We start from the raw sequence: 22,445 nt of genomic DNA on the forward strand, positions 1-22,445 counted from the left end.
ACCTTCGCAGCTCATGCTGAGTTTGTAAAACCGTTAGCTCCACACTGGGAAGGATTAGCTTGGCATCCACGTCCTGGCCTTGGTGGAATGCGAGAGGATTGCTTTGGAGCAACTGTCTGTGTGCTGGACATTGCCCTTCTCCCCAGGCAGGAGGGGGTGGGTGCCTCATCTTCAGCTCATGCCAAATAAGGGAGCACTTCAAGAGGACCATTTGGAAAGTGTGACATGTCTTCTGGAGTTTGAGGGACACGTGGACTGGGATTTGACTCCGTGTTGGGGGCTAGCCCCTGGAGATGGCTGCCTTTGGCATGGTTTGCACTCTCAGAGTTCCCGTAGGCCTGCTGTGGCTCTCTAGAAGGGGAGACAGCCTTGTTCCAGCCAAAGGGAACACCGGAGGGATGGGATAACCTCAATAGAGGGGAGGACTTCTGGAGCCTAAGGGGCTGGGCAGGTATCCTAGTGTCCAGCTGGAGAAGGTGTAACCTCTGGGGGACAGCAGGTGGCCTGGGGGTGGAGACTCTCCAGAACCCATGAGAAAACGCCTAGGAGAAAAGAAGCGCCATTTGGAATCTGTCACTCCCAGACTCAACTCATGGAGTGAAACCTGACCTTCCTTCCCCTGCTTCCCCAGGACAGCAGCAGGCCAGGGACAGCAGCCAGTGAGGCCGGAGGAGGCAGTATGAGAAAGAGAAATGACACTGACCGTGACCCCACAGACTCCAGGCTGGAGGAGGAGAGAGGCTTTCAAGTCAATGACATTTGAAGTTTTGAGATGACACTGGATAAGACTGACTAATACCTAGAAAAAGAGACTCTTTTTTTTTTTTTTTTGAGACAGAATCCTGTGTCTCCCAGGCTGGAGTGCAGTGGCGCAATCTCAGCTCACTGCAACCTCTGCCTCCCAGGTTCAAGTGATACTCCTGCCTCAGCCTCCGGAGTAGCTGGGACTATAGACACGTGCCACTATGCCTGGCTAATTTGTGTATTTTTAGTAGAGACAGGGTTTCACCACGTTGGCCAGGCTGGTCTCGAACTCCTGACCTCAGGTGATCCACCCACCTTGGCCTCCCAAAGTGCTAGGATTACAGGCATGAGCTGCCGTGCTCAGCTGAGACCATTTTTTAAGTAAAAGAACAAAAAACAAAACAAAAAACTCTTTAACCTGTTTGTTACCCAAAAGAGCCTGGAAAAGCTATAAATGTCATCCAGGCCTAGGAAAGAACGTATCATTACAACTGATTTGTAGGGGCACTCCTAAGAAAGCAAAGTTGCTTTTTGTTCCTACCTTAGCCCCTTCAGCAAAAGGCTGCATGGGAGTGTAGAAGGTCAGGTCAGGGAAACAGGTGAGCCATGTCCCCTGGCCCTCTTGGCCCACTTCCAGGCCGGGGCAAGCTAAGCCAGCAATGGGGAGACGTTTCATTGGAACTTTAAGGTTTTCATGTTTGTTTGTTTTTTTTTTTTTTTGAGACGGAGTCTCACTCTGTCGAGAGGCTGCAGTGCAGTGGCATCCCACCACACCCAGCAAATTTTTGTATTTTTAGTAGAGACGGAGTGTCACCATGTTGGCCAGGATGGTCTTGATCTCGATCTCCTGACCTCATGATCTGCCCGCCTCGGCTTCCCAAAGTGCTGGGATTACAGGCGTGGGCCACCGCGCCCGGCTGGATTTTTTTAAAAAACCAAAGAGGAAGATTGTCCTGCTATTTCCTGGAAAGGCTGTGTAAACCACCCCCAGTTTCACACAGGACAGAAAGAAGTCACCCAGGAAGCTGACGAGTGGCAGTGATGAGAACGAATCACTCACTCTCTCCTTGCATCCAGCAGGTCCCTGTTATGAGTTTCATAATATAGTGAGTATTGTCATGTACTGCAGTTTCCATGCTGCAGGATGTCATCAGTGGGTTAACTTGATTAAAAGCAAGACCTTCAAATAACAGAAACGACTATGTAATGGAAAGAAGCCATGGAAATCTCATATACAAGAATTGTTGGCTGGGTGTAGTGGTTCATACCTGTAATCCCAGCACTTTAGGAGGCCAAGGTGGGCAGATCACTTGAGGTCAGGAGTGCGAGATCAGCCTGGCCAACATGGTGAAACCTCGTCTCTACCAAAAAATACAAAAATCAGCTGGGTGTCAAATGTCAAAATTAATCACCTAGTTTTCTTTTACAAAAGAGTCAAGCATTTCTCATATGCTGACCTCTCTCCTTTGATGACAAGAGGCTGTCAGGAGTGTGCTGCCCTGAGGTTCACAGCATATTTTTGGCAATCAGGCTTCGTTCCCAAATTTTTATATGCTACTCTCCGTATTACAGGGACTAAAATTATGGAAACTGCATTTCTCAATTTCTCTTGCCTGCAAGCTTCTGGACCTGATGATGATGATGATGATGATGATGATGATGATTATTTTTTTTTTTTTTGAGACGGAGTCTCACTCTTATCATCCAGGCTGGTGTTCAGTGGCGCGATCTTGGCTCACAGCAACCTCCGCCTCCCGGGTTCAAGTGATTCTCCTGCCGCAGCCTCCTGAGTAGCTGGGATTACAGGCGCCCGCCACCAAGCCCAGCTAATTTTGGTATTTTTTGGTAGAGACGAGGTTTCACCATGTTGGCCAGGCTGGTCTCGAATGGATGTGATTTTTTTTGTACTCATGCAAGTTTTCGTAGGTGCAAGGAAAAAGTGGTATTATTATTTTGGAGGCCATGGCAGACCTAAAATCCCACAGTAGCCTCCAAGTGATCCATTAGCCCCATCTCAGTGCTTTGGGGCCTCTGCCATCAACAGGGGTTTCCTGCATTTTTCTGACCTGGGTGACAGCAGCAACCAACCTCCTGTACTCTGAAGTACTGTGTGGTGTGTGGTGGCAGACTTCCCCTAGCTCCTAATTCCCGCTGCCATTCTTATGATGTCATAAGCATTTAAATATCCTGCACTCAATTCTGTCTGCTCGAAAGGCCTACAGTGGTTCTCTTTTTCTTGCTGAACCCTGACTAATATGGATGCCTAGCTGATATTTTGAAAAAAATGGAGATCTTTAATGGGTCTCTTTAAGTTAAACATTTTTTTAAGCTTTAATGAAACATTAACTGCCAATTTTAAAAGAAACTTGGCTGGGCGCGGTGGCTCACGCCTGTAATCCCAGCACTTTGGGAGGCGGAGGCGGGCGGATCACGAGGTCAGGAGATTGAGAACATGGTGAAACCCCGTCCCTACTAAAAATACAAAAAATTAGCTGGGCGCAGTGGCGGGCACCTGTAATCCCAGCTACTCGGGAGGCTGAGGCAGGAGAATGGCGTGAATCTGGGAGGCGGAGCTTGCAGTGTTTATCACTGTGCAATTTTGTTGCCTGAAATAATGTGCTAAAGATGTTTCAGAATATGGCCGGGCGCGGTGGCTCACGCCTGTAATCCCAGCACTTCGGGAGGCTGAGGCGGGCAGATCTCCTCAGGCCAGAGGTTCGAAACCAGCCTGGCCAATATGGCAAAGCTCCGTCTCTACTAAACATACAAAAATTAGCCGGGCGCAGTGGTGTGCGCCTGTAATCCCAGCTACTCGGGAGGCTGAGGCAGGAGAATCGCTTGAACCTGGAAGGCAGAGGTTGCAGTGAGCCGAGATTGTGCCACTGCACTCCAGCCTGGGCGACAGAGCAAGACTCCGTCTCAAAAAAAAAAAAAAATAAGATTTTTCAGAACAACGAAACATACTGAATTACGTGTTTTCAATAAAATACGCAGTCATAATCTTTCTTTACTGAGAGAAATTAGGACTTTTTAAAATGTTGATAAAAATATTTTCAAAATATGTATTTCATTTTTAAAACATTTCTATTTTTTCATGTTTTATAAATGCTTCCGTAGTAAATGTATATAATTTAAAAATAAATACAAAGGATTACAGGGGAGGAACAAGACTTTTACTGACACGAGTACATAATAAAAAAGTTTAGAAATCACTGCTTTCTTTTTCTTCTTCTTTTTTTTTTTTTTTGAGACAGAGTCTTGCTCTGTCACTCAGGCTGGAGTGCAATGGCGCGATCTTGGCTCACTGCAACCTCCGCCTCCCAGGTTCAAGTGATTCTCCTGCCTCAGCCTCCTGAGTAGCTGGGATTACAGGTGCCCACCACCACGCCCGGCTAATGTTTTGTATTTTTAATAGAAACAGGGTTTCACCATGTTGGCCAGGCTAGTCTCGAACTTTTGACCTCAAGTGATCCACCTGCCTCAGCCTCCCAAAGTGCTGGGATTTGAGGCATGAGCCACCATGCCTGGCCGAAATCACCACTTTCAGACACAACATCTATAGCATCACACTCGACAGAAGTGCATGCACACACATGTATACTCCGATGTATACTCATTTTCATCAGTCCTGACACTTGCCCACCAAAATCTCCCTCCAATTATGGTAGCACATCCAGGTTGCCAGTCCTTGCTATAGTTGAAGAGTAAAGATTGGGCCCTTGAAGTCTGTCCCCACAGTTTTGCTGGGCATAGTAAACTGTTGTCCCAGAGCTCCTTTACCTTCACATAAAGCTTGAAGGACAGGATGGAGGTGACCTGACAATGGCTGGGGAGTGGAGGTAGGGTTTCTTTAGTTAAAAACATGAAGCCGGGCGCGGTGGCTCACGCTTGTAATCCCAGCACTTTGGGAGGCCGAGGCGGGCGGATCACGAGGTCAGGAGATCGAGACCAGGGTGAAACCCCGTCTCTACTAAAAATACAAAAAATTAGCCGGGCGTGGTGGCGGGCGCCTGTAGTCCCAGCTACTCAGAGAGGCTGAGGCAGGAGAATGGCGTGAACCCGGGAGGTGGAGCTTGCAGTGAGCCGAAATTGCGCCACTGCACTCCAGCCTGGGCGACAGAGCGAGACTCCGTCTCAAAAAAAAAAAAAAAAAAAAAAAACATGGGCATTGGGCCGGGTGGTGGCTCACGCCTGTAATCCCAGCACTTTGGGAGGCCAAGGGGGATGGATCACTTGAGGCCAGGGGTTTGAGACCAGCCTGGTCAACATAGAGAAACCCCATCTCTACTAAAAGTACAAAAATTAGCTGGTTCGACGACCAGCCTGGTCAACATGGAGAAACCCCATCTCTACTAAAAATACAAAAATTAACCAGGCGTGGTGGTGTGTACCTGTAGTCCCAGTTACTTGAGAGGCTGAGGCAGGAGAATCGCTTGAACCCAGGAGGCAGAGGTTGCAGTGAGCCAAGATTGTACCCCTGCACTCCAGCCTGGGCAACAGAGCAAGACTCTTGTCTCAAAACAAACAAACAAAAAATGGGCGTTGCCCCATACAGCATATGTACACACACGTTGAAAATGGCAGAACCCTCCTATCATTTGCCTCTCAGCTCAAATATCACCTTCTCAGGAAGGACCTCCAGAACACATTACAAAGCAGCAGGTCCAGTCCCCAGCCTTGGCTTTATTTTTCCCCATAGCACACATCACCCTTTGACAAACTTTGGTTTATTTGTTATTTATTATTATCTGCCCATCTCTCGAACAGAAGCTTTGTGAGTATAGGAACTTTTACCTATTTTGCTTGCTCTGATTTCCTTATCACCTAGAAGAGTGCCTAACTCATAGCAAGTGTGCAGTAAAATTCGTTGAATGATAAAATATTTGCTTTCCCAGGCTTCCTTGAAGCCAAGACATGGGCACATCACCCAGGCCATGCCAATTAGAACCACTCACTTGAGAACATGACCCAGATAATGACTTAGACTCATCCTGGCACATGTGGGAGCAGAGAAGCCAGCCACTGCTAGTGTGCTGTAGCAGCAGCTTTGGTGCCGGTGTCCAGGTCCGGCCCAGGGCCACTGTGTCAGCACTGCAAACTGTGGTGACTGTGCCTGGGGATGTTCTCACTGGACCAGATCTGTGGCAGGATTTGGGTGAGGTTGTTGGCTATGTCACTCCCAAGCCTGGTCTCTAGCCTTACCAGAAAATTGTGAGAGGCACCCTGCATCCTTTTAATGAAAGTGTTTTCTTCTTCTTCTTTTCTTTTTATTTTATTTTATTTGTTTATTTTTGTTTTGAGACGGAGTTTCACTCTTGTTGCCCAGGCTGGAATGCAATGGCACGATCTCAGCTCACCGCAACCTCCGGCCTCCCGGGTTCAAGCGATTATCCTGCCTCAGCCTCCTGAGTAGCTAGGGTTACAGGCATGTGCCACACACCCAGCTAATTTTGTATTTTCAGTAGAGACGGGGTTTCTCCGTGTTGGTCAGGCTGGTCTCGAGCTCCCGACCTCAGGTGATCTGCCGGCCTCAGCCTCCCAAAGTGCTGGGACTACAGGCGTGAGCCACCACACCCAGCCCAGAGCCAACATTTTATTATTTACTCTGTGTATTAGTCTATTTTGTGTTACTATCACAGAATACCACAGCCTAGGTAATTTATAAAGAAAAGAAATTTATTTCTCATAATTCTGGAGGCTCGGAAGTCCAATATCAAGGTGCTGGCATCTGGTGAGGGCCTTTGTGTTGTGTCAGAAGGCAGAAGGGCAAGAAAGCAAAAGGGGCCCAAACTCACTTTTATAACAAGCCCACTCTAGTGACAACAAACACTCTGCAATAACAATATTAATGCACTCTGCCCTCATGACCTAATCACCTATTAGGCCTCACCTCCCAACACTTGTACTGGGAACCTAGTTTCCAACATATGAACTGTGGGGAATACATTCAAACCATAGCACTCTGCCTTAATGAACTAATAGCATAGAATGGAAGATAAGAGTCTTCTGGCAGTTCAGTAAATCCAGAATTCTTATCACCCCTTACCACAACAGTTATTGAAGACCTATTTCCAGAAATTTATCCCACTTCTTCAAGGCTGGCTAAAATCTGCTGCATCTTACAAAACTGCTTAAATTTCTATCACAAGGAGAATAACTGATAGATTTCTCCCTAATCCCTCCCGTGTATTTGCCCTTTAAAACCATATACTTGTGAACTAGAGGTTGATAAAATAAACATGAGTGTGAGTGGGACAGATTAATTCATTCTCCTTAAGTTATATAGTTTCCTCTTCTGTTGACTCTGAAAGTGTCAGGATTCCAGCTAGGGTTTGAAAGATTATATCAAAAAGGGCTGTATTAGTCTATTTTCACACTGCTATAAAGAACTACCTGAGACTGGGTAATTTATAAGGAAAAGAGCTTTAATTGATTCACAGTTCCATATGGCTGGGGAGGCCTCAGGAAACTTAAAATCATGATGGAAGGTGAAGAAGAAGCAAGGCACGTTTTACATGGTGGCAGGGGAGAGAGTGAAGGGGGAAGTGCCACACTTTTAAACCATCAGCTCTCGTGAGAACTCACTCACTATCATGAGAATAGCAAGGGGGAAATCCACCCCCATGATCCAATCACCTTCCACGAGGCCCCTCCCTTGACATGTGGGGATTACCATTTGACATGAGATTTCAGTGGGGACACAGAGCCAAACCGTATCGGGCCTACAGCTAGAGCCAAACCCCGACAGGGACCTAGGACAGAAGAGCTGCTAGAGTGAGAAGTCCTTACTCTGAGCAGTTGCATCCTGGCTCACATGGAAGATGATGGAGCTGAGACATAGGTCATCTAGCTTGTACTGGGAAAGAGTCCAGGGAAAATTAGGATGAATCATGACTCACACCAAAGATGAACCAGCATCAGCATTATGAAACTCACAAAAACATGTTAAATCAGAAATCAGATAGTCAGGTATGGTGGCACATGTCTGTAGTCCCAGCTATTTAGGAGGCTGAGGCAGGAGGATCGCTTGAGCTGGGGAGGTCAAGGCTTCAGTGAGCTATGATCATACCACTGCACTCCACAACAGACTGAGACCCTGTCTCAAGGAAAAAAAAAAAAAAAAAAAGGAAAAGAAATTAGAAACCCATCAGTAGAAACTAAAGATTAAACTCAAATGCAGAGGTTTTTAGCAGCAATTTAAAAATCATGAACTTCAGGCAGGCCAAGATGGCTCACACGTGTAATCCCAGCACTTTGGGAGGCTGAGATGGGAGGATCACTTGAGCCCAGGCATTTGAGACCAACCTGGGAAACATAGCAAGATCCAATCTCTATTTTTTTTTAAACTATAAACTTCAAGGCCAAGGGCAGAAATTAGTGTGAAATAAAGCCAGGGAATGATTTAGAGGTCAGTAAGGCCAGTTGCTGTGAGCAAAAGATTTTTTTTTTTTTTTTCCAAAAATAAGACTTGTTTCTTCTTTTCTTACAGGGGCCTTGCCTTAGAGATGTCTCTGAACAATTTGGACCCTGACAAGAAGGGTCAAGGAGAAATCGGATACTCTTGTGATTCCCCCCCCCCAGTCAACCACTGTTCCAGTTGCTTATCTGCTGAGACAGCAGTTCTTGACCCCAGCTACACATTAAGCTTAAAAAAAAAAATTACTGTTGCCTGGACCGTAGCCCAACTTGTGAATCAGAATTTCTGGGGGTGGGTCCCAGCCACTGGTGTTTTTGAAAGTTTCCCTGGGTAATTCTAATGTATATTCAGTACTGAGCCCCACTGGCCTGACACTTTCATTCCCACTGAAACAGAAGTAATCCACTACAGAGGAGAGAAGGTTGTTCCATTCTAAGCCATAGGAGTTTTTAGTTATCATAGCTCCAAACCCATAGGAACTGGCAGGAGAGCATTCTTACGTGGGTGATGGATGTAGGAGCTCCGGGAAGCCTTGGAACATCTTGTCCCAGTATGTTTCTACTTGTACAGGTATTCAAAATGAGGGCCAAACCCTTCTTTGGAACCCAACTCTGCTCTAGGCTAGTTGGCTGCCCCCAGACCAGGATTCAGCACCAACAAACTGAGAATGTGATCAGAGGATTGGGGCCACTAACATAACTGGAAAAGAAAAGCAGAAAAGCATTCTCCCAACTCCTGTTCAATTAATTCAACAAATAGCTGTGACCATGGCTTCAAAGGTACCAAGGTGCAATGATTAAGAACTTTAGCTTTGGGGTCAGATAGTCCTGGGTTCTCATGCTGGCTCCACAAGGCCCACAAGCTGTGCACTCTGGGCAAGGTACCATATGAGCCTGAAGTCCCCAACTCCCCTTACGAAAATCCCCAGAAAAGAATTGTCTTGTAGTCAAGGCCTTACAACACCTCTCATATTATAGGGTGCCCTCTCAATTACTTTACTTGGAAAAAGAACTATTTGCTTCAAATGTACATCACCTTAGATGACCTCAATTAATCCAAGTTTGGGGTATCTATAGAGGCCAAAAATCAAACAAAATCAGTTTTTTTAAGTGACAGATAAATTTTTCAATTTTTAAGTGTATGAGAAATTCATAACATTTATCATAACTATGTTTTAAGTGTTAAGTATATTTTCATTGTTGTGAAATAGATTCCAGATCTTGTAGAACTGAAACTGTGTACTCATTAAACAACTCCTTATTACCTCTTACTTCCAACTCCTGGTAACCACCATTCAACTTCCTTTGTCTATGACTCTGACTACTGTAGATACCTCATATAAGTGAAATCATGTAGTATTTGTCCTTCTGTGACTGGCTTATGTCACTTAGTGTAATGTCTTCAAGGTTGGTCCATGTTGTTTGTCATGTGACAGGATTTCCTTCCACTGTAAGGCTGAATAATATTGCATGGTATGAATAGACCACATGTTATTTATCCATTCATCCATCGATGGACACGTGGGTTGTTTCTGCCTCTTGGCTATTGTGAATAATGCTGCCATGAATGTGGGTGTACAAATATCTGTTTGAGTTTCTACTTTCAATTCTTTTGGATATATACCCGGAAGTGGGGCTGTTGAATCTTATGGTAGTTCTATTTTTAAGTTTTTGAAGAACTGCCATACAGTTTTCCATAGTGGTTACACCATTTCACAATACCACTGTTGGGTTTTTTCTCACACCTCTTCAACACCAAATGAGGGTAGTTGTTTTTTTCCCTTCCTGACACCAACCTATTCTCCAACTCTCCAGACACCAACCGAGAATCCTACCATTCAATTCCATTTTGACAGTAACTACCCAGAGTTACTATAAGACTCACAGGAAACCCCTGTCCCCAGGTTGGATCATGGCCATGCACTACCGCCCCCGGTTCACCCATTCTCCCCTCACCCGGCTAATTTTTTGTATTTTTAGTAGAGACGGGGTTTCACCGTGGTCTCGATCTCCTGACCTCGTGATCCACCCGCCTCGGCCTCCCAAAGTGCTGGGATTACAAGCGTGAGCCACCGCGCCCGGCCGACTCACAGCTTTAAGCATTCAGTCCCACAAGACTGCCTTCACTTACACAACCTGGGCCAGTCTCCAGTTTTGGGTCCGCAGGTTACCCACACTTCTGTCTGACATAACTATAAATTCAGGGGTTCCCACAATCCTCCCAGATTGGATAATTTGCTAGAATGACTCACAGGACCCAGGAAAGTGCATTACGTACTATCGTCAGGTTATTATAAAGGATACAACTTAAGAACAGCTGAATGGAAGAAATAAATAGAGCAAAGTATGGGAACGGAAAAGTGGAGCTTCCATGCCCTCTCTGCATATACCACCCTCCTAGCACCTCAATGCGTTACCAACCCAGAAGCTCCCAAAACCCTGTTGTGTAGAAATTTTAGCAGCAGTTTCATACACAGTCATATGTAGGCCTGACTGATTTGATCATTGGCCATTGCGGATTAACTCAATCGTAACCTCTCTCCTCGCCCCACAGAGGCATGGCTTTCAGGAAGAGAAAATATTTCCCCTCTACTGAAACCAGGGCAGGCAATTAGGAGGGTTGTGGAGAGAGGATGAGAGGGTTTTTTGTGAGTGAGCTACTCTGTTGAAAAGTGGATCTGGGCCGGTCGCGGTGACTCACGCCTGTAAACTCAGCACTTTGGGAGACTGAGGTGGGCGGATCATGAGTTCAGGAGATCGAGACCATCCTGGCTAACACGGTGAAACCCCGTCTCTACTAAAAATACAGAAATTGGCTGGGCGCGGTGGCTCATGCCTGTAATCCCAGCACTTTGGGAGGCCGAGGCAGGCGGATCACGAGGTCAGGAGATCAAGACCATCCTGGCTAACGCGGTGAAACCCCGTCTCTACAAAAAAGACAAAAAAATTAGCCGGGCATGGTGGCGGGCGCCTGTAGTCCCAGCTACTCAGGAGGCTGAGGCAGGAGAATGGCGTGAACCCGGGAGGCGGAGCTTGCAGTGAGCCGAGATTGCGCCACTGCACTCCAGCCTGGGCGACAGAGCGAGACTCCGTCTCAAAATAAATAAATACATAAATAAAAGAAAAGTGGATCTGCCGGACACAGTGGCTCACGACTGTAAACCTAGCACTTTGGGAGGCCAAGGTGGGTGAATCACTTGAGGTTAGGAGTTCGAGACCTCACTGGCCAACATGGCGAAATACCGTATCTACCAAAAAATACAAAATTTAGCTGGGTGCAGTGGCATGCGCCTGTAATCCCAGCTACTCAGGAGGCGAGGCAGGAGAATTGCTTATTGAACCCGGGAGGCAGAGGTTGCAGTGAGCCGAGATGGCGCCACAGCACTCCCACCTGGGAGACACAGTGAGACTCTGTCTCAAAAAAATAAAAAAAAAGAAAAAAGAAAAAAGAAAGTGAACCTAATGGAATACAGTATTTCCTTTACTGAGGTTTCACCTTCCAGTTTGTTACCTGCTATCAACTGATGTCTGAAAATAGGTGAGTACAGTACAGTTAGATGTTTTGAGAGACCACATTCACATAAGCTTTATTATAGTATACTGTTATAATTGTTCTATTTTATTAGTCAGTCTCTTACTGTACCTAATTTATAAATTAAACCTTGCCATAGGTATGTGTGTATAGGAAAAAACAGTCTATATAGGATTCAGTACTATCTGCAGTTTCAGGCATCCACTGAGGGTCTTGGAACGTACAGCCCTCAGATAAGGGGGGGACTACTGAATAGGCATAGAGTGAAAATACAATTGTTTGAAAAAGCCGATAATGTGCTGGGGAATGCTGCATAGAAGCTAATACTATGGCACTGGCTTTTGAGGGAAAAAAAAGCTTTATTATCACAAGTCAACTGGCAAGGAGATAGGAGGGAGGCAGCAGTCAAATTTGTCTCCCCAGTCTGCAGGTGGGTCCAGCCTTTATGGCCTGGCCATCTAGTCCCAGGTGATGCCAGTGCAGCTGGTCTGCCAGGCTGGTGGTAGTAACAATTAGGAGGTTACAGCCCTTTCTATTTCACATGCCTGGACAATTTTGGCTCCGTGTCACCTGTCGCAAGTAATGGTTAATCAGCTTGAGCTTGTCCCACGGCTACAAAAGGAAGCTCAGCCCCTAGATGACATTTTAGAGCAGAGCTGCCCTACTAACCTGGAATGACCACTTCTAGACTATTATGCAAGAGAAATATTTTTTAATTTTTAATTTAAGCTACTGTGTTTGAGGTCTCTTTGTTACAGCAGTTTAGCCTTTAATTAATACATATAAGAAATCAGTTGAGAAGCCGGACGCGGTGGCTCATGCCTGTAATCCCAGCACTCTGGGAGGCTGAGGTGGGCGGATCACGAGGTTAGGAGTTCAAGACCAGCCTGACCAACATGATGAAACCCCATCTCTACTAAAAATACAAAAATTAGCCAGGCTTGGTGGCGCGTGCCTGTAATCCCAGCTACTCGGGAGGCTAAGACAGGAGAATTGCTTGAACTCAGGAGGCAGAGGTTGCAGGAGCCGAGATCGCACCATTGCACTCCAGCCTGGGCAACAGAGTGAGACTCTGTCTCAAAAAAAAAAACAACAAAACAAACAAACAAACAAAAAAAAACAAAAAAAGAATCAGTTCAGAAAGAGAAGACAACTGATATACACAGAGCTTTCTGATCTGACTTCATCTGCTTAAATATACAATTTTTTTTTTTTTTGAGATGTAGTTTCACTCTTGTTGCCCAGGCTAGAATGCAATGGTGTGATCTTGGCTCACTGCAACCTCTGGCTCCCAGTTCAAGCGATTCTCCTGCCTCAGCCTCCTGAGTAGCTGGGATTACAGGTGTCCACCACCACACCTGGCAAAGTTTTGTATTTTTAGTACAGACGGGGTTTCACAACGTTGGTCAGCCTGGTCTCGAACTCCAGATCCACCTGCCTCTGCCTCCCAAAATGCTGGGATTACAGGCATGAGCCACTGCTCCCAGCCAGAGTCTTGCTCTGTCACCCAGGCTGGAGTGCAATCTTGGCTCACTGCAACCTCTGCCTCCTGGGTTCAAGCGATTTTTGTGCTTCAGCCTCCCAAGTAGCTGGGATCATAGGTATGCGCCAGCAAGCCCAGCTCATTTTTGTATTTTTAGTAGAGACAGTTTCGCCATGTTGGCCAGGCTGGTTTTGAACTCCTGACCTCAAGTGATCCACCTGCCTCGGCCTCCCAAAGTGCTAGGATTACAGGCGTGAGCCACCAAGTCTGGCTAAAGTATACAATTTAATGGTTTTTGATATAACTGAAACCACTGCCCCAAATGAGATTTTTGTCACTATAGATTGAGTTGCATTTTATATAAATGGATCATATAGTATGTAGGCTTTGTGTCTGGTTTTGCTCAGGATAATGACTTTAGATTCATCCATGTTATCACATGCATCTGTAGTTTGTCCTTTTTTATTGCTGAGTAGTATTCCACTGTACCGATATGCTACATTTTATTTATTCATCCCTGTTGATGGACATTTTAATGAGTCTATTATTCACACATCGAGGGTGACTCCAAATGTGATGTCATTTCTTTTATATTCAACCTCATTTTCAAGTGGTCAAGCAGTCCCTAAGCAACAGCTCAGTGCCTAACACTGCAGTAGTTTCTAGGCTGACTTGCCAAACTTCGACAGACCCAGTCAAGAAGGAGACAATGAGTCCAATGGGTTCAGATAGTTTATTATTTACACAGACAGCAAAAGCAAGATGGTGTCCGCTCCCATGTCCCCAGCCCAGCAGAATGATGATGAATCATAGCTCACGATGATGAAGATAGCTCAAGTGGTGGATTGCTCTGCATGGAGCCAAATCCGAACTACAACCAAGGCATTTTATAGACTCACACAGAAGTCTGCAGCTGTACCATGTTAGAATAAAGTGGAAAGTTCTGTGCTCAACTGAAATTAGAGAAGTTGATGAGAAATGGCCTTGTAGCAGTCTCCCAAAAAACAGGGATGCGAAACTGCCTTACAGTCACTCCTTACCAGGCATATCCTCTTTTGCATCAGGAGCAATCACAGGGCATTCTACTGGAAAATGGGGAAATAGATTTTGGGGGTGCCTGACTGCAATATACATGGCCTACATGGAGATGTGCATGGTTGCCAAGATGTTGTGGCAGACCATTCCTACACTCATCATATGCCATAATGACATCTTGTTTTTTCTTTTCTTTTCTTTTTTTTAGATGGCGTTTTGATCTTATTACCCAGGCTGGGGTGCAGTGGCACTATCTCAGCTCACTGCAACCTCCACCTCCCGGGTTCAAGTGATTCTCCTGCCTCAGCCTCCTAAGTAGCTGGGATTACAGGTGCCTGCCACCATGCCCGGCTAATTTTTTGTATTTTTAGTAGAGACGGGGTTTCATCATGTTGGCCGGACTGGTCTCAAACTCTTGACCTCAGGTGATCCACCCACCTCGGCCTTCCAAAGTGCAGGGATTACAGGCGTGAGCCACTGCACCTGGCTTCCATAATGATATCTTAAGTCACATGCTATAACAACAAAAATGCACTAAAAAATGACTAGCAGAATGAATTTGTGTAATTCACTGAGCTTGAGATTTCTCACATAAAAGTAGCACCTAAATTCCAAGGTCACTTCTATGTCATTTGAATCAATTCAGAATTGTGACTGTACCAAATGGTTGTCATTAAATTCATCATGCTAGGTGCATACAACCTGATAGTCAGGTTTCACCTCAGTATTATATACTTTTCCTCAAGTCTTCTTATTACAAACAGCACAACAAATAGGAACTAAAGAAGTAAACTGTTTAGGTTTCTTTTTTTTTTTTTTTTTTTTGAGACGGAGTCTTGCTCTGTCACCCAGGCTGGAGTGCAGTGGCCCGATCTCGGCTCACTGCAAGCTCCGCCTCCCGGGTTCACGCCATTCTCCTGCCTCAGCCTCTCCGAGTAGCTGGGACTACAGGAGCCCGCCACCACGCCCGGCTAATTTTTTGTATTTTTAGTAGAGACGGGGTTTCACTGTGGTCTCGATCTCCTGACCTCGTGATCCGCCCGCCTCGGCCTCCCAAAGTGCTGGGATTATAAGCGTGAGCCACCGCGCCCGGCCTTCTTTTTCTTTTTTTTTGAGATGGAGTTTCGCTCTTGTTGCCCAGTCTGGAGAGCAATGGTGCGATCTCGGCTCACTGCAAACTCCGATTCCAGGGTTCAAGCAATTCTCCTGCCTCAGCCTCCTGAGTAGCTGGGATTACAGGCATGCGCCACCACGCCCGGCTAATTCTGTATTTTTAGTAGAGACAGGGTTTCTCCGTGTTGGTCAGGCTGGTTTCAAACCCCCGAACTAAGATGATCCGCCCGCCTCGGCCTCCCAAAGTGCTGGGATTACAAGCGTGAGCCACCGCGCCCAGCCTGCGGAAATGGCCTCAACGCTTCAACCGGAAAGAGAAACTGACCGCCGCAGGCGCCATCTAACGGCCGCTGGAGCAAGGCTCCTCCTGGAAAGTCGCAACACCGGAAAAGGTCCGGCTGCTTCCGGTAAAAACCCAACAGAACTGACGTTCAGAGGGCGAGTCTCGAAAATCCGGCCAATTTGTCGAGGGCGCTGTGCTCCGCGACGACGCATGCCCGCTTTTGCGCAGGCGCGGGGACTAGGGCGCAGGCGCGGAGACTATTGCGCTGGCAAGCGCGTACGCAGAAGCGTGCGCGCGCCCGTTCAACGTCCGGAGCATCGGTGCAGTTTCGAGGGTAAAGCCTTTGGCGCAGTGATGTGGGCTTTTGTTCTCTAACTACAACTCCCAGCATACGTCACCCCTCACGTGGGCGCTAGGTGTGGTTTCCTGGGATAGGGTAAGGCGAAAATGAAATGATGTGACGTACCAAAGAGGAAAACAGTTGAATACGTTGTGTGAGGCGTCCTTCATAGAAGCCCCAGTGGCCTAATGGATAAGGCATTGGCCTCCTAAGCCAGGGATTGTGGGTTCGAGTCCCATCTGGGGTGGCATGAGACTTTTTTTTGGCCTCTAAAATACTTTTTTCCTCTTCTAAACAAAGCGAAATATGTCAACTTTTTTTTTTTTTAAATGGGAGGCGTGTGTGTGTTTTTACTAGCTGGTGGGCTGCAATTTTCGAGAATCTCCACACTCCCATGTCCTTTCGCTGAGCCGCAGGTCCCCTGGGATTTGGGGAAACGTCAGTACGTTGAATTTTGATATCCCTTCTATAAATCACTTAAAAATGTCTTCTCAGCGTGTTCCATATCAAATCCACACCCACACCCCCCGCCGGGCCCGCTTCTCCTGAGACTCAGCGGTTGGTCGGCTAACGGGCATCTTCAGTGACGCAGTGAAGAAAGGCCCTTGTTTCCCCAAACCCTTGTTCTGGGTTAGAGGACCTGGTACCGTCAGTTAACAGTCGGGTTTCGTTTGGTTTTCTTGTTAGGGCGCCCCTCGGCCTTCGATTAATAAGGCTCGGTACAACGGACAAGTGAGCGGTTCCACTGCTCGTCAGTCGATAGGGGGAGTCGGTAGTCGGTCTGACCGCACCATTAGGCGCCTGGGCGGGAGGAGGGGTTTTGCAGGGTCGTAGGACGCCGTCGGGAACCAGGCTCGGAGAAGGACAGGAAAATGGCGGCCTTAGGGTCCCCGGTGCACACTTTTCGAGGACTTCTGCGGGAGTTGCGCTATCTGAGCGCGGCCACCGGCCGACCCTATCGCGACACCGCGGCCTATCGGTACCTTGTGAAGGCTTTCCGTGCACATCGGGTACGGGAGCCATGTCCCGGGTGCTCTACGTGCTGGGGAAGGGAGGAAGAGCCGGGTCTGGGCTAGGGTGGGGAGCACGGTGTTTAATTCCTGCACTTCTGAGGCGAGTCCTCCCACGGAGCCCTGGTTCCGACCAAACCACCCCAGGCCCTAGGCTCCATGCTCTGGCATAAACTCGGGGACCAAAGGACCGGCGGGGGCGCAGAGTCGCTCTGGGGACGTCAGTCTGTCCTGCAGAGGGGCGGACCCGTCCCGAAGGATTTCATTGGCTGGTCTGTTGCCTCTGCGGAGGGTAAAGTCAGGAAAGTGGAATGGAGGGAATGCTGGGGATAAAAGAATAAAGATGGCGTTGAAGGGTGTACTGTCGCTAAACTTAAAGCCACAGCATCTGGCCAACAATTTGCTCACCCATCCCCTAGAAAAGTTATTCTAAGAAGCATTTTTTTTTGAGGCGGAAAAGAACAACTGGGCTTTAGGGAAGGAAACTTGCTGCCCTTGAGCAATGTGAGGAAAGGGAGAACGATCAACTGTCGAATTTCTGAGCCATGGACGTCAGAATGTAAAATCTTAGAACTCAAATTCACCTAGTTTTTAAAAGATGACAACGTTAGGGGCTGTGCTAGGAATCTGGTCTAAACAGGAAGAATCAGATGCACATGGGTCCTGTCCTTTAAGAAGCTTGCTGCCCACCTGAGGAGCCGTGCAGTAAAGTACTTAGGATAAATAAGTGCTCAATGTGTAGACAACAGGGGCTGGGGTATAAAGAAGGGGTAGTTAGGGAAGTTTTCCAGAGGAATTAATCAGGGACCTGAAGGCTAATTTGGAGTTAGCAAGTAAATTGGGGTTAGGGTCCAGGTTTAAAAGCTACACAATTGAAAGCCCAAGGGGAGAAAAATTGCCAATTGAGAGTGGTTTAGCCCTAGGGTGTGGTGGGTGAAGTGGAGGTAGATGAAGTAGTAGGCCGAACAGGAATTTAAACTTTATTGTAAGTGTGATGGGAAGCCCTTCTAAGATTGCGATCGCCTCCCAGGTTCAAGCGATTCTCCTGCCTCAGCCTCCCGAGTAGTACAGGCAGGTGACATGCGACACCATGCCCGGCTAATTTTGTATTTTTAGTGGAGACCGGGTTTCTCCATGTTGGTCAGGCTGGTCTTGAACTCCCGACCTCAGGTGATCCGCCTGCCTCGGCCTCCCAAAGTGGTGTGATTACAGGTGTGAACTACCGAACTTGGCCCCATTCTAAGATTTTTAAGGAGGTGACATGATTATAGTTGTACCTTATGGGGATAACATTATTACCCTTGAGACAGAGACTTGGTAATGGTTCTGAAATTCATGGTACATTCTGCAAATACCGCTCTGGAATGCACTTGAGCATAGGGGAAACGGTTTCTATTTCCTTCAGGCTCAGAGCTAACTCAATAACCATCCCATTTTCTCTATCCTTTCCCTCCGGAGAAGGGATTCTATTAGGGAGAAACCTCTCCTTTCTCCACAGGGAAAATGCAGTGTTCTATTTCATTTGATTTCTTTTGGGTTCTTTTGATCTATTTACTGTTTCCTGTCTATTGCTGACCCTTTTGTCCTCATCATTCAGGCTCAACCGAATCAAGAGCAGTATTCTATCCTACATTAACCTAGAATTCCCATGTAAAATTCCACAAATTTGGGCTTATGTATTAATAGAAATGGATGCTATGATTTGTTAATGGTAGACATTGGTGTTGATTTCTCATAAAATTTAAATTACTAAAAAGTTCAATTTGTATTAAAGCAGATTAATTCTGTTTTTAAGCAGCTAATGAATGTTGCTTTCAACACGATCTGCAGATCCTAAAACCCACATTCTAACAGCATGGGCAACATAGTGTAGTGAGACCTCCTCTCCAAAAAATTTGAAAATTATCCAGGCGTGATGGCCCATCCTCTAGTTCCAGCTAATTGGGAAGCTGAGGTGAGAGGATCACTTGAGCCCAAGAAGTCGATCGAGGCTGCAGTGAGCCATGTTCATACCACTGCTCTCCAGCATAGGCCACGGAGCGAGACCCTGTCTCAAAAACCAAGAAGCCACACACATTCTAGTTTTCAGATTCTAACCCTAGATATTCAGATAGAGAAAGGGGATTAGGCCAGGAGCGGTGGCTCACGCCTGTAATCCCAGCACTCTGGGAGGAGGCGGCGGGTGGATCGCTTGTGCCCAGGAGTTCAAGACCAGCCTGGGCAACATGGTGAAACCCTGTTTCTATAAAAAAATACAAAAATTAGCCGGATATGGTGGCGTGCGTCTGTAGTCCCAGCTACTTCGGGGCTGAGGCAGGAGGATCACTTGAGCTGGGGAGATCGACAGCCATGTTCATGCCATTGCACTCCAGCCTGGGCAACAAAGTGAGATCCTGTCTCAAAAAAAAAAAAAAAAGTTGGTAGGGGGCAGATTATGTAGGCAGTGGTGCCCAGATTCATCCACACTTGGACATGGCTCCTTTAGTCCCTCAAAGCTATGCACACATCCCCATCTCACCTTTCCTGCCCCTTTCTCACAGCCTTGAATACAGAACTAGTCAAAGAGGGTGCATTGAATCTCAAAAGTTAAGTATGATGAAGAAAAAAGGTTTCGAGTCATTTGGGGACTTTGGAATGGATATGGAATTTCTAGCTTCTTAAAGTCGTGAGTCCAGATTTTTCAAGATGGATAAGCAAATTGTGAGAGCGAGAACAGCCATTCCTCAGTAACTGTGGGGATTGGTTCCAGGATGGGGATTGGTTCCAGGACACCCCCCGCCCCCGCTCAGGTATACCAAAATCCATAGATGCTCAAGTCCCTGGCATAAAATGCTGTAGTATTTGCAATATAACTATGCACATCCTCCTGTATAGTTGGTCATCTCTAGATTATAATACCTTATGCAATGTAAATGCTATGTAAATAGTTGTTATACTACATTGTTTAGGGAATAATGACAAAACATATGTTTGGTAAGACATGATCATCCTTTCATTTTTTTCTGAGTATTTTTTATCAGAAGTTGATTGAATCCAAAGATGCAGAACCCATGGATATGGAGGGCCAATTGTAATAAGTAATACGAACATAAGCATATTACTTTTATACATAAAACCTTCATTTGTTACTATTTAGCACAAAGCTATCATTTTTCAGACAAAAGTTTTCAATTTTCTTTCTTTTTTTTTTTTGTTGAGATGGAGTCTCCTTCTGTCGCCCAGACTGGAGTGCAGTGGCCCGATCTTGGCTCACTGCAAGCTCCGCCTCCTGGGTTCACGGCATTCTCCCACCTCAGCCTCCCGAGTAGTTGGGACTACAGGCGCCCACTACCACGCCCGGCTAATTTTTTTTTTTTTTTTCTATTTTTAGTAGAGACAGGGTTTCACCGTGTTAGCCAGGATGGTCTTGATCCCCTGACCTCGTGATCTGCCCGCCTCGGCCTCCCAAAGTGCTGGGATTACAGGCGTGAGCCACCGTGCCCAGCCAAGTTTTCAATTTTCATTGTAATGAAAGGTATATGCCACGTTAATCAAAGTCCCAGAAATATAAATAAAGCAGTCCTTTATTTGCTTGAAAGGGAGAAAGTTCTACATAATATTCTTTAGGTGACATTAATGATCAGTGACCTAATTATAATTTCCATATCTACCATTAACCAACCTCTGAGCATCTCTGGACTTTAGTTTCCTCATCTGTAAAATTAAGGAATTGAAACTAGATGACTTCTTGCAATACTGACTGAATACAGGGACATTCAGTGCAACTCCTTTTAAAAATCTGAACTAGAGGTCAGCTTTACTAATAATTATAGAGTGCCTCTATAGATGTATTAAGTATACATGTATATACATACATGTCTGTATTTCCTCTGTGCAATTTACTTTCACTCTAGTGAATGCTTATTTATTAAATCTTTCTCTGTGGACCTGTATCTGTAGCTGGGTTAAGAATTTCTGACTTGTTGCTTCTCTAGGTCACCAGTGAAAAGTTGTGCAGAGCCCAACATGAGCTTCATTTCCAAGCTGCCACCTATCTTTGCCTCCTGCGTAGCATCCGGGAACATGTGGCCCTACATCAGGAATTTCATGGCAAGGGTGAGCGCTCAGTGGAGGAGTCTGCTGGCTTGGTGGGTCTCAAGTTGCCCCGTCAGCCTGGAGGGAAGGGCTGGGAGCCATGAACATGGAGAGTATCCTCGGATGCTGCATTCATAGGAGAATTGAATAATTTCTATCAAGATGTATTTATCATTAAATTTTTTTTTTAAGTTTAAGGTTTTTCTCTGTAATTTTGTTTACTAGTTCTAAGGGGAATTAACTGAAGGTTTCATCTTTACTCTCAGTGAATTTACTGAACTTTTTGCACTAGACTGATGTTGTTTTTCTACTTAAAAAAAAAATTTTTTTTTTTTTTAATTTTAAAAGTAGTACAAGCCTTGGCCAGGCATGGTGGCTCACGCCTGCAATCCCAGCACTTTGGGAGGCCAAGGCAGGCGGATCACCTTAGTTCGGGAGTTCGAGACCAGCCTGACCAACATGGAAAAACCCTGTCTCTACTAAAAATACAAAATTAGCTGGGCATGGTGGCACATGCCCGTAATCCCAGCTACTCAGGAGGCTGGGACAGGAGAATCGCTTGAACCCGGGAGGTGAAGGTTGCCGTGAGCTGAGATCGCGCCATGGTACTCCAGTCTAGGCAACAGGAGCGAAACTCCGTCTCAAAAAAAAAAAAAAAGTAGTACAAGCCTTTTGTTTAAGGAATTCAAATGTTATAAAAGAAACCCTCTTTTCCTTTGTCCTCCTCCTTTGTCCCCATTACCAGGTGGTCACTATTACTAACAGTTTGATGTGCGTCTTTCCAGATATTTCCTATACATATACAATTATACATACATATCTCATTTAAAAATACATAAATTTGATGTGTTACAGTCCTGGCAGGAAATAGGTGGCACACTCAAATAGGGTCATTGAGGAGAGTTAAAGGGATACATAAAGATGTGGGCGAATTAAGGTCGAGATGGTGAAGCTCTTAGGGATTCTCAATAGTAGAGAGGTCTTTTTATATTTTATTTTTAATTGGGCAGCCCCCGGACAGAATAGGTTAAGAGAGACTCTCTAGTGGAGAGTTCTAACCTCCCTAGGCCTGACCAATGCAGGCCCTTAAGCTGAGGAACATGGCCACAGCTCAGCTATAACCCACAGAGAGGGATGGATAAGTACATAGACATCTCTTTCTGTATCCTAATCTTGTCAAATTGTTCCGCCTCTTGAACTCCCTATCTGGGCAAATAGTTCCACCATGCACTTGCTAACCAAGACAGAAACTTGGGCTTCATTTGGTATTCCTGTCTCCTTATTTTTCACAATTATTCAGCAATTTCAGCTTCTGCAATAGCTCTAATAACCTTCTCCCCCATCTGTCTCCACTGCCTCTGTCCTAGTTCAAGCACTGAGAATCTTTTGGCTGAACCAATAAAATAGTCTCCTAA

At 46.0% G+C, this 22,445-nt stretch overlaps 2 protein-coding genes and 1 non-coding gene across 6 annotated transcripts in view; all 3 read left to right on the plus strand.

Annotated features, from left to right (window-relative positions):
- Window positions 1-9,247, plus strand: part of UBN2 (ubinuclein 2) — a 100,662-nt gene extending 91,415 nt beyond the window's left edge. Inside the window, exon 16 of the mRNA XM_058427114.1 lies at window positions 8,234-9,247. Within this exon, the coding sequence (XP_058283097.1) occupies window positions 8,234-8,275 (42 nt within the window). The 3' untranslated portion in view covers window positions 8,276-9,247. The remainder of the gene's footprint in view (window positions 1-8,233) is intronic.
- Window positions 9,248-15,741: 6,494 nt separating this feature from the next.
- On the plus strand, window positions 15,742-21,227 carry FMC1 (formation of mitochondrial complex V assembly factor 1 homolog). 4 transcript variants are annotated; one of them, XM_058427169.1, is made up of 4 exons: window positions 15,742-15,940; window positions 16,442-16,594; window positions 16,762-16,956; window positions 20,931-21,227. In XM_058427169.1, the coding sequence occupies exons 3-4, from the start codon at window positions 16,819-16,821 to the stop codon at window positions 21,132-21,134; spliced, it is 342 nt and encodes a 113-aa protein (XP_058283152.1). In that variant the 5' UTR covers window positions 15,742-15,940; window positions 16,442-16,594; window positions 16,762-16,818; the 3' UTR covers window positions 21,135-21,227. The 4 variants fall into 4 exon arrangements, with proteins under 4 accessions (XP_058283152.1, XP_058283145.1, XP_058283139.1 ...); XM_058427162.1 differs by lacking the exon at window positions 15,742-15,940 and having other exon boundaries at window positions 16,209-16,594; window positions 16,759-16,956; XM_058427156.1 differs by lacking the exon at window positions 15,742-15,940 and having other exon boundaries at window positions 16,209-16,594.
- On the plus strand, window positions 16,121-16,193 carry TRNAR-CCU (transfer RNA arginine (anticodon CCU)). Its single transcript has one exon. It is a non-coding gene; the product is annotated as a tRNA-Arg (tRNA).
- Window positions 21,228-22,445: the final 1,218 nt, after the last annotated feature.

Source organism: Hylobates moloch, unplaced genomic scaffold (assembly GCF_009828535.3).
Source record: "Hylobates moloch isolate HMO894 unplaced genomic scaffold, HMol_V3 SCAFFOLD_1, whole genome shotgun sequence".
In the NCBI taxonomy this organism is placed as follows: Eukaryota; Metazoa; Chordata; class Mammalia; order Primates; family Hylobatidae; genus Hylobates; species Hylobates moloch.

Excerpts from the sequence above, each read along its gene's own strand:
- FMC1 (XM_058427169.1), top strand. The coding sequence starts at position 16,819 with ATGGCGGCCTTAGGGTCCCCGGTGCACACTTTTCGAGGACTTCTGCGG. Across the intron at positions 16,957-20,930 it reads AGGCTTTCCGTGCACATCGG|GTCACCAGTGAAAAGTTGTG; the intron begins GTACGGGAGCCA and ends TTGCTTCTCTAG.